The sequence below is a fragment of the Mustela nigripes genome, chromosome 1, assembly GCF_022355385.1.
Source record: "Mustela nigripes isolate SB6536 chromosome 1, MUSNIG.SB6536, whole genome shotgun sequence".
In the NCBI taxonomy this organism is placed as follows: Eukaryota; Metazoa; Chordata; class Mammalia; order Carnivora; family Mustelidae; genus Mustela; species Mustela nigripes.
Window position 1 is genome coordinate 46,918,922 of NC_081557.1, and position 12,348 is coordinate 46,931,269.

The 12,348-nt window shown below is 38.3% G+C and overlaps 1 protein-coding gene across 1 annotated transcript; it reads right to left on the bottom strand.

Moving 5' to 3' along the window:
* Positions 1 to 69: 69 nt before the first annotated feature.
* LOC132011729 (olfactory receptor 51H1-like) lies at positions 70 to 1,026 on the bottom strand. The gene has a single exon (XM_059390787.1). The coding sequence runs from the start codon at positions 1,024 to 1,026 to the stop codon at positions 70 to 72; it is 957 nt and encodes a 318-aa protein (XP_059246770.1).
* Between the last annotated feature and the right edge of the window lie 11,322 nt (positions 1,027 to 12,348).

Consider the following 12,348-nt stretch of genomic DNA (forward strand, 5'->3'; position numbering starts at 1 on the left):
CCTTTATTTCTCATACTCATAATTGAACCTTTACAGAATAGATTTCCTTCTCTCTCAAACTGGCAGAACTTAACCCTCTGCAGTAATCTTGCTTTGAACAAATATTTGGATGATTTTCTTTCGTATCTCCTTGGTCTTCACAGTATAGACTATAGGGTTCAGCACAGGGGGTACAAGAAGGTAGGCATTAGCCATAAGGGCATGAGTCAGTGGTGAAAGGTGCTTTCCAAAACGATGAATGACAGACACCCCAATAAGTGGAACATAGAAGATGAGTACAGCACAGATGTGTGAAACACAGGTGTTGAGTGCCTTCAGCCGGCCCTCCCCTGAGGCAATGGCCATTACTGTTCGGAGTATGAACACATAGGAGAGGAGGATGGAGAGGGAGTCAGAACCCTTGGTGAAGACGACAGCAATGAGGCCATAGAGACTGTTGACCCGGGTGCTGGCACAGGCAAGGCGCATGACATCTTGGTGGAGGCAGAAGGAGTGGGAGAGAATATTGGAGCGATAGAAGGGAAGTCGTTTGATGAGGAAAGGCACAGGAAAGACCACACACACTGCCCTTGTCAAGATGACTGTCCCTGTTCTGCAGACCACACCATTGGTTAGGATGGTACCATACCTGAGCGGGTTCCAGATGGCAACAACCCGATCAAGGGCCATGGCCACCAGGACTCCAGATTCAATGGCGGAGAAGGTGTGAATGAAGTACATCTGAACAAGGCAGGCATCAAAGGCAATGGACTTGTGGTTAAACCAGAATATGCCTAGCATAGAGGGCAAAGTACAAAGGGCAAGCCCCATGTCTGCCAATGCTAGCATGCACAGAAAATAGTACATGGGGATATGCAGGGATGATTCAGACTTGATGGTAGAGATGATGACACCATTGCCAAAGAGAGCAATGACATATATAGCACCCAATGGGAATGCCATCCAATAATACTTTTGTTCAAGCCCTGGAATTCCAGTTAAGACAAAGTAAGGGTGTTGGAAGTAAGAGTGGTTATTATCTGCCATGAAGCCAGTGTGACACAGGCATGAGGAGGGTGCTTGTGGGGTCCTGATGGGTGACTTCCTAAAAATACAGTGATATAACAATATGTTAGAATCTGACTCCTGGGAGTCAAACAATTTTATTTTCACACGGGTGGGGAGGGTATAAGAGAGGACTGAATCCCAAAATTACTATTCCACGGTGTATCCTGTTGAGGAAAATTCTACTGGCTGAGGGGAAAAAGACTCACCCAACTACAAATAAGTCACATTCACATTTACTTTCACATCTCTTATCATTTTTGAATAATTTGTCTTCTGCTCCTCAATTCGTGAATATTTTACATCCAGGCTGTTTTTAACTCTGGCTGACCCATGCTCATGGTGAATCAAAAATCACATTGTACTGAAGTCTCCTACAAGATCCCTTTTGAAAGATTTCTGATTCATATTTCCAGCCTTAGCCAGGACATTTTCTCTTTTTCTATCAAACATCCATTTATCCACACTGCTCTTATGAAAAAGGGCTAGCTGTTGGTTCAAAAATCTGGCCTATTAGATTGTCAGTATACATTTCTTTCCAAAAACTGTTATTTTAGTTTTTGTCTGTTTTTGTGATTTTTGAGAAATAAAATGTTATATTTCTCAAATAACTGGAATAAAAATTGGAAAGGAGAGAAACGTTTAAGAGGTAGACAAATAGAGGGGAAAATAAAATAAGGTAGAGGGAGGGAAGGAGAGAAGAGAAAAAGAATAGAGAAAACAGAGATGCAAAGAGCATCAGAAGTAAAAGTTTATCTATTTCACATTTTACTAATAAAAAAACTGAAGCCTAAAGAAGCAGCTTACCCTCAGTCAAATACCTAGTTAGTAGCAAAGCGGATAAGAGAGAGGGAAAGGCACAGCCTTGCTGAGGAATATTACAGTTAAGTGCCATGGGAGTTTGAGTGTTCAAGTAGAGAAGACCAAGTCAAAGTTAGATCTCTTGGCCAAGGTGCTTACTCCCTAATATTGGTCCTTAGATTTTGTTCTTTACCTATGTTGCCCAAGATCTAGAAAACAGGAGTTCAAGCTTATCTCCTAAAGATTAGTCTTTTAGATCCCAAGTTCTTCCTTTGAAAGTTAATCTAAGCCTGACCCTCCACGGTTCATACTGCCACATATATGGGAAAACAGACTAAGTGTTCTGTATCTGCCCCCAGGCTACCATAAGCTAACGGTCTTGTCATAGATCCTAAATTGTAGGAGCAGGTGAACGATAAAATAAAACTAAAAAAAATTCTCTCTTACGTGAGTAACAGCAAGCAAACAAAAAACACACTTCCACCAGTCTAGGGAAACTTCCAAGTTATCTAGGCAATGCAGGATATTTGTAGATGATAGAATAAGATTAGGACTGGCCTTCAAAGGAAAGGCTGACTCTTCATTATACCAGGATGAATGATAGCTACAGAGAATCTGAGGAAACAGGGAAACAAAAAAACCCTCCTGATGTAGAAATTAATTATAAGCACACCTCACTTGACAGTAGAGCCACAAACTCTCTTATCAAGGGGGAAATTTCAAAACTGCAATCATTCTAGGGTTCTAAATGGAAGTAATTTTAAAAGTCCAGTGTCTAACCAATATAGAAACAGTATCCAGTATTCTACAGGTGATGTGTATCTTCTGCCTACATTAGTTCCATCAACTGGGAGTTCCCTACACTTTAAGGCAATGGCATTTATAAGAGAATCAGCTATCTATCCACCTCATAGAAAAAGGTGACCTATTACAATGAAGTTAAAGAAGTTATCTTCACATCTTTCCCTTAAAGGTGTGAATGAGAAAGAGGGCCAGAACATAGGTTATGGAGTGCTTGGGTTGGAGAAAAGAGGACAAAGGAAAGATAAAGGGACAGGAGAGAAGAGGTTGGGAAACAATTAGAAACTTCCGTGATGGTATCTTAAAATAGTCTGTTGATAGGCCAACTTTATCCTTTGCTTTTTCTCTAAAACTTACCTCGTTGCTGAGAATGTCCCTAACTGGAAGAGATCTTGAGCAGTCTAAGACTCGCCTGGCAAAACCATTGCCACTACCCACATGAGGACTTTTATTTCTTGCACTGCTCCAAAACTTCTCCTACTACTACACCATGGAGAGTTTCATGGGTCAATGAGCAGGGTTATTCCCTGGAGCTTCTGAGATTGAGGAAGTCTCCCCAGGGCAATAAAATTACCTCCTAGATATTCATGTCTGGGATATGAGATAGTATTAAGGAGCCTAATAGAAAAAGGTGTTTGTTTTTGTGTATATGTGTGGAGGGGTTCAGTTTCAAGAGACTGCTTATTGCTTAGTCATGGTCTCTCAAGGCCATCTTAGCCACCTCGCTCTTTCCACACTCTAAACTGATGATAGTTGCCTTTATTTTTCTCAAAACATAGCAAAAATAACAAACAAAAATATCTCTAAGAAAAGTGACTCCAAGATTTTCCCATGAAATCTACAGTCGAAATGACTCCCCCAGTGAATGAATTTTTCCTGATGTTTTATCTGCATTTTTCAGTTTTCAGTATCAACCTGATAAATCTAGCTATGCACTGTGCAAAACCTGACTAGATAAGGAAGAAATGCTCATATAGAAAGAGCTTCATAGACTAAGCTTTCTTAATCAATTGCCATTATCTATACAATAGTCCCACAGTAATTTAACATTAATACAGATTACTCTTCAATACCACAGACTCTTAAAGTGTTCAGTTCCTTAATAAAATAAAATTCATTTCTACATCATATGATCATTCTTTTAATTGGAGTAATTAAGCTGTGGAATTGCTCTACTTAAAATAATTTAACCTCTATATTTCACTGCTCGTTACAAAGGTGCATTTTGCAACTTAATCCACTCTTGCTCCTATTTTTCATCTATGCTGACAAATAGGAGTTTTGTGTAATTGGATCACTATAATTTTATTCCAATCTCTCAACCAAAATGTTTTAAGAGAATCTCAACCAGGCTCTACTCTCAGTGCGGAGCCCTACACAGGGTTCGATCTCATGACCTGAGCCAAGATCAAGTTAGACACTTAAACTACTGAGCCACCCAAGCGTCCCTGGACTCTGATTTCTTTTCACTTTCTGTCTATTCGTCAGAACAAATATAAAACTAAACAATTACTATCTCTCCTTTTAAATTTCAACCTCATCAAAGATGGAGGACACTGACTATGCAATAGTCTATAAGACTATATGGTCTTATAGATTTAGAGAATCTATCTTCCATTAATTATTTCAATTCACTTTAATTGGATATTAATACCATTCCTATCAAAAGCAGTTTCAAATATTCACATTTCCAACCCCCCTCTGACTCAGTCTTTCTCTCAGCACATTCTATAGCAAAACCGTTCCCCTACTCATTCAAAAGAATTGTGATGATTTAATCTAGTCTTTCTCAGTACCTTACCTCTCTTAGCTACTTCTTGAAATATATCCACACCCATCCTTTTCTTCCCAGAGTTCAAGTAAATTGCCTCTTTCCAGGTTCAATATTAACCCTACCTCAGTGCTAGAGTCTTTGACTCCATTTCCTACTTTAATTCTTGCTTTTCTCATTCAATTGTATGTATTAGCAGATTCCTTCCAAATCTGTATCTCCGATCCTCATCTTTGTGTTGAGTTTCAGACACTTACATGTATCTGTCTGATGATCATCATCTTTACCTAAACATCACTCATATTCATCAAAATGAACAAATCCAAAACTATTTTTTTATTATGTTATGTTAGTCACCATACAATACATCATTAGTTTCTGCAGTAGTGTTCCATGGTTCATTGTTTGTATATAACACCCAGTGCTCCATGCAATATGCGCCCTCCTTACTACTCAACACCATGCTAACTGACCCCCCCCAAACCCTCAGTTTGTTTCCCAGAGTCCATAGTCTCTCATGGTTTGTCTCCCACTCTGATTTCCCCCTCTTCATTTTTTCCCTTCCTTCTCCCAATGTCTTCCATGCTATTCCTTATGTTCCACAAATAAGTGAAACCATATGATAATTGACTTTCTCTTCTTGACTTATTTCATTTAGCATAATCCCCTCCAGTTCCATCCATGCTGATGCAAAAGTTGAGTATTCATCCTTTCTGATGTCTGAGTAATATTCCAACTTTCTCTCTTCACAGATGACATGATACTTAAGGAAAACCCAAAGACTCCACCACTAAATTATTAGAGCTCATATAGCAACTCAGTAATGTGGCAGAATATAAAATCAATGCACAGAAATCAGTTGCTTTCCTATACATAACAATGTAACGGTAGAAATCGATAATTTTTAAAAGCAACTTTATGCTTTCTCCTCCATACTTTAACTGGCTATTTCTTTACCTTTTTTTTTTTTTAATATTTTATTGATTTATTTGACACAGAGAGAGAGAGAGAGCGAGCACCAGCAGGAGGAGGGAGAGGGAGAAGCAGTTTCTCCACTGAGCAGGGAGCCTGATGCAGGGCTCTATCCCGGAACCCTGAGATCATGACCTGAGCTGAAGGCAAACACTCAACCAACTGAATTACCCAGGAGCCCCTATTTCTTTACTTTTTTATCTCAGTTGATAGTTCAATCCATCTAGTCATGTAAATACAAAACTGTAAGTCATTCAATAAATAGAGAGTCCTGACACATATATTAAATATAATATTATATATTAAATACCGTAAATGTTTCTAGTATTGTTCCTTTCTTTCTATATTGAACAATGTTTACAATCCCACACCCTCTATTTCTCCCACATAGACTTCTTCAATTACATTCTAAGGTTTTTTTTTTTTTATTCACATAAAAATAAACTGCTTTGCTTATTCTTGTTCTTCCCTGTTCCTTCTTTCTTTTAGTTATGCATGAGGAAATGAGGTTTCTCTTATTGTCAATTTCTTTAGAAAATATTATTCTAATATTTGGCACTAACCAAATTCGAACTGGACAGATGTCTTATTACATGTAGTTAAATTATTTCATTGCCACGTAAATTTGATTTTTTATGAAAGTCTTATGAAAAACCATGAGAAGCTGAAAATACATTTATAAATAATTTGTAAGTCTATGTATCTTGTTTTTCCTTAAGCAGTTTTCACAACATCAAGATAATTTTTAACATTCATGCAAGTCTAAATTTTCTCCAAAACATATTCTTTCTTATTGACTCATTCTTAATACATTTCTGAAGCATTTAAAAAACTGAATTACTAGAATTTGTCAAAAACAAATGCTTCAGTTCATGATCCATGGCTATTTATTGTATGGCAAAGGTGATCAAAACATATTTGTGGTGGGGGCATCTGGTTGGCTCAGTGGGTTAAGCCTCAGCCTTTGGCTCAGGTCATGATCCCAGTGTCCTAGGATCGAGCCCCACATTGGGTCTTGGCTCAGCAGGAAGTCTGCTTTCCCACCCCCCTGCCGCCTGCCTCTCTGCCTACTTGTGGTTTCTGTCTCTGTCTCTGTCTCTCTGTCAAATAAATAAATAAAGCCTTTAAAAAAAAACATATTTGTTGTATTAAAAAAATGGAAGTTGAGAAGGACAGAAGAAAGGAAGAAAGGGAAAAAAAGAGGAAACCAAGAGAAGATAATACAATGAGAAAATGGGAGAGAGGAAGGACATAAAAATGATGGATAAGCCTTGAAAGGTAAATTTCAAAGAAACTGACAACTACTCTTACGAGAGTTTCCATTTTTCAATGGTTTTAAAATTTATATCCAATGAAATTTACTTCTTTTTGTGCAATTCTATTAATTTTGTTAAATGCATAGAGTCATGTAACCACCTCTTTAATCCAAATACTGAAAAGTTCCATCAACCCAAAACAGACCCTTATGTTACACCTTATATTTGATCCCTTATAGTTGATATCCCTTATAGTTGATACCCCAAGCCTTTGATAACTACTAATCTGTTGTCTGACCCTATAACTTTGGTTCATTAAATAGTAATAATCTTTCAAACCTGACTTTTTACATTTAACATAAGCATTGAGATTTATCCATGTTATTGCTAAACAGTGTTTCATTGAATGGGTATAGGTGATATTCTGTTTATCCACTTGGTGGTTGAAAGACATTTGTTTATAAATAAAGCTCTTATAAGCATTAACACATAGGTTTTTATATGTATGTAAGTTTTTATTTCTCTGGTTTAAATACCTAGAAGTGGATATCCCAGGCATATCTCATTTTTTATAGATGTTTTAATTTTTGTTATTTTTATTATGTTAATCACCATACAGTACATCATTAGTCTTTGATGTGGTGTTCCAAGACTCACTGTTTGCATATATCACCCGGTCTTCCATGCAATACAATACCCCAGGTATATCTTAAGTATGTGTCTAGCTTTCTAAAAATTACCATATTGCTTTTCAAAGTGGTTGTACAGTTTTGTATTCCCATCACCAGTGTATGAAAATCCTAGTTGCTTTTGTTCCAACCAGCAACTTCAATTATCAATTTTTTTGTCATTCTTACAGGTATATATTGACATCTCATTATGGTGGTTTTAATTTATATTTTCTTAATGATTAATAATGTTGAGCCTCTTTTTATGTGTTTATTGCCATATATATATCTTCTCTGGTGAAATATCTGTTCAAATATTTGGCCTATTATTTCTGATTTGGTTACTATTTTTTTGAATTTATAGTTTTTAAAAAATATATAATTTGATTAAAAAAATGTTGTTTATGTGATTTGTGACTTGTCTCCCTAGTCTTTCTTATTTTTTAATTCTCTTAGCAGTGTCTTTCATGAAACATTTTTATAAAAAGATATCTTATAAAAATATTTTGATGAAATATCTATATATGTTTTTTGCTTTGAGTTGTGCTTTTTGGGTCTAGTTTAGGAATTATTGGCATACCAAAAAGTCTCAAAGATTTTCTCATACTTCCTCTTCTAAAAGTTTTATAGTATTATGATTTACACTTAGGTTTATGATTATTTTGTTCAAAAGTAAATTGATTTATTTCTGTAGGTCTTGTATATTCTCTATACTGTTTCACTGATTTATGTGTCTATCCCTTTGCCAAAACCAAATCCTTCCAATTATTGTAGATTTACAGGAAGTCTAGAAGTCAGGTATTAAGAGTCTTCAAACTTTCTCATCTTTTTCAAAATTGTTTTGTTTATATTAGTTCCTTTGATTTTGTATGTACATTTATTATTCATTATTTATTTATTTATAAGATTATTTATTTATTGAGAGAGAGTGTGTGTGAGCAGGGGGAGGGACAAGGAGAAGAAGGGGGAGAGAATCTCCAACAGACTCTGTATTGAGTGTGGAGCGTGGGGCTCAATCCCACAACCCTGAGGTCATGACTTGAGCAGAAATAAAGAACCACCCAGGTACCCAAGGTAAACAAATTAGAATCAGCTTACACAGGTCTACAAAAACATGGCTGGGATTTAGATTGGCATTACATTAAATCTTTAGAACAATCTGGATAGAAATGGTACCTTAAAAAGTGTTCATTTTCACCATTTATTTAGGTCATCTCATTTTTTTTTTAATAGCAATGTTTTATAGTTTTCAGCTAACAACCCTGCACAAATTTCATTAGCTACATACCCTTGTGTGTCGTTTTGGTGCTATTATAAATGGTACTTTAACAAAATCCACCTTTCATTACTCATTGCTAGCATGTAGAAATATCACTGATTTGTTTATATTGACCTTATATCCTGTCATCTTGCTAAACTTGCCTTTAAGTTTCTAGGACCTTCTCACAGATTTCTTGGGGGGTTTTAAATATAGACTGTCATGCTATCTGTGAATACACAGTTATGTATTTATCCCTTCCAATCTATGTTTCTGTATGCATTCTATATACCCTCATTGTACTGAATAGGACTTCCAGCAAAATGTTGTACAAGAATGATGACAGCATATGCTCCTACCTTTTCCCCCAATCTTGGGGAGAAAATATTAAGTCTTTCATCATTAATTATAATGTTAGTTATAGATGTCCTTTATGAGAGTATGGAAATTCACCTTGTATTTTCAATATACTGAGAGTTTTGCCCATGAAAATGTGTTGGATTCAACATGCCATTATGGGCTTTGAAAGAGGAGTAGACCACACACATAAGAGCAGCTTCTAATACAGGAAAGTGATAGCCAGTCAACAGCCAACGAGTTAGAGAGCCTACAGACTAAGTCTGGTTTGTTTTTTCTATTAGTCCACTCACTTGGGCTGTAGATATGTTCTTTTCCTAGCAAAAATGTTGAATTCCATTGTCACATATATTTTTGGGAATACTAGCTTATTTGGGAGCAATGAGGTTACCTAGATAGATTATGAAGAGGAGGAACAAATTTTCCTTTGTCCAAGGTTCTTCTTGCTAGACTTAAGAGTTAAATTTACATGAAACAGATTGACAGAAGAAAACCCCTACATTTCAGTAAGAGCACACAGGCATAATAATGAAATTGAGATCCAAACAAATGACCAAGGTAGGCAGTTTTTATACATTTCATACATAGAGAAAATAAATGTGTGAGAAGTTGGCAGAATAAACAAAACAGACATTTTGGAGTTTAAGGAAGTGAAATTTTCAGTAAGTGAAATTTACTTTATTAGTAATAAAAAAGTAGCAAGGTTTATTTTTGAAGCTTTCTCAGCTTTAAAGTTTCTATATTTGGTGACAGGGATGTCCTGTTCTTCATTTGGGAAATATATTTCCTGCTTTTAGGAGTGACAGAAAACTGTCTGAGTGTCCCTGCACTGGCTGTTACCCAGGTAGTTTCACTTCAAAATATCCAGGATGCCATTGTGGTACATTTTGGCAGCCTGCTGCTGGGCCCTACAACCACTAGCATAGCATTTGCTTACTCCTTCCCTCCCAGCAAATGTTAAATAGTTGCCTTGTAGTGAGCTTGTACTGGTGGATATCCAATCTGAGAATTTGTCATGAAATTTAGCATGGATTCTTGTTCTAATTGCTATATTTCTGTGGCAACATTGACAGTGAGCAAAAATGGTATTTGCTTAATCTTTTTTTCAGGTTTTATTTAAATTCCAGTTAGTTAACACACCGTGTAATATTAGTTTCAGGTGTACAATGCAGTGATTCAACATTTACAAACAACACCCAGTGTTCATCAGAGCAAGTGCACTCCTTAATCTCCAGCACTTGTTTAAGCTATCTCCCAGTATCTCCCACTATATCCCAGCTATCTTTAACTGGATACCTCACTCACATTTCATCCTAATTCTTTTTCTTGATGAGGAAACAGAAGCCCAGAGATGTGTGAAGTAGCTTGTCCACAGCCTTACAGCTAGAAAGCGGCAAAGTGAGGATTTTTACCAAGACAGTCTAAATCAGAAAGACACAGCACCATACTGTGGGCTCCTGAAACATAAAATCCAATGACACACATGTTGATCTAAGAAAAGGAGGGACCCAAGGATGGTTTAATTTTGTCCCTTCCTCCAGCCTAGTAAGCGATCTGTTCATTTATCACATGAATAAATGGCTATCCTGAAGATCCAGGAAACCAGAGTACAGATAGATATGAGGCTCTTCCTATGATTTAGAGGTCAGAGAAAAGGCAGCCCTGGATCCCAGGATGACAGAAAGATATAAAATCATTCACTGAACCAATCAGGGAGCCTGAGACAGGACCTGGTTATGGAGTTGCAGGTGTTTGAGGTGCTAAGACTGACTTTGTCCATGTCTTCAGATCCATTCACCATGGGGTTAAACTTCGGCTGCAGAGTTTGAGGGCAGCTTTAGGTCCAACAGATCACACCTGCTGGAATTGCTGGAAGGAGTTCTGAGGAGGGTAACCTGAGTCCAGGAGAAGTGTAGCTGTGCCCTGGGGATAGAGAGATTAAGGCAGCATCTCCTGAAAGGGAGTAGAAGTAACAGGGATGCGCTGGGTAAACCCGCGAGCTGGGATCTGGTTACCCAGGTCTGCTGCAGGGATTACAGGAACAAAAGCACCCTGGAAGTTCTCTGGGAGGGGAGGAGCAGCGGACAGCATGGCACACAATGAGCATTTATGGAGATTTGGGCTGATTATGTCCAGGGTGTGAAGGAAAAGCTACAAGCTGGCATGGGGAGCAGGTTGCCTGGTGATATCTGATCTATGAGAAAACACGGCATCTATAAAGAACAAGAAATGGCAGGGAGAATGAGAAAATGCAAAGTACAGAAAAGAAAGAGAGAAGGAAAGAGAGAGAAAGAGAGTGAGCCAAAATGACTGGGTCAGAGGAATGAGGGGGTCCAGTCAGCTAGCTGTTGTATTTCAGAGAGAGTTGACTTTATGGATAGCAGTGTGCATGTGGCCAGGGATGGGGACGGAACTGTCACAAAGATAAGAGACCATTCTCTACCCCTGTAGTCTTTGAATTGATTTAGGGCTTAGCCTGAGGATGCAAAGCAAAATGACTAAATGAGCTCTGCAGAGATAGAACCTGTTACCTTAGAGCCATTAGCACCATGTGGTACCCCACTGAGCTAAGGGCAATTAGTTAAAACAGAAACAAGCAACAAAACCAGAAGGTGTCCCTGTGGACTGAGCCTGGGGCACTCTCTAGGGCTCATTATCTGCTCTCTGAAAAAAAGGCTGGGGAGAGGTTGTGGTAATGGTCAAAGAGCAGACAGGCCAGAGTGAGACACAACACCAGGACCTATAAGGACAAGATGCTCAGGATTAGTATGGGGTAGAGGGGAACCTGCTTCACAGGCTATGAGGACAGGACTGGATGTTAAGGATGGTGGGACTCTTCCATTCCCGCTGCAGTTCAAAGGTCATCATGGCACTTCCTCTGGGCAGAACAACTGGCCCTTAATAACCACAGCATTCTCACTGAGGCTCCCCATGGGGCTCAGGCAATAAGAGGTTGGACACCTGGGCTCACCTTTCTTGTAACCCACACCCCACCCACTCGCCCAGATGGGCTACAATAAGAGTTGCAGAAAGAGTACACCTGAGTCAGTCTACTAGAACATCAAAGTGTGTGAGGGTCACTGGGAGAACCAAGTGTGGTGAGTGAACTGCAAAAAGGGAGAAGCAGGTTTGGGGAGGGACAATAAGACTCAGGGTGAGAGTGATAAAATAAATGAGGCGTGCACAGTGAGTGGAGGTGAAACAAGAAAGAGGGAGGAGGAGGGAGAAATAGGTGTGGCAGTTTCTGTTTCTGAGCCTGAAAGGATAGAAAGGAAATAGGGCAAAGAATTTGACCATTCTCAGAAAATTTCTTCAATTTTTGAAGAGCCGGTAGGTAGACGGGGGCTAAAGGATTGGGATGGAACTGGTGGAGAGATCAGAAAATCATGGTGCCCTCTATAGAAGGGAGGGAACCATGGC

Excerpts from the sequence above, each read along its gene's own strand:
- LOC132011729 (XM_059390787.1), bottom strand. The coding sequence starts at position 1,026 with ATGGCAGATAATAACCACTCTTACTTCCAACACCCTTACTTTGTCTTA.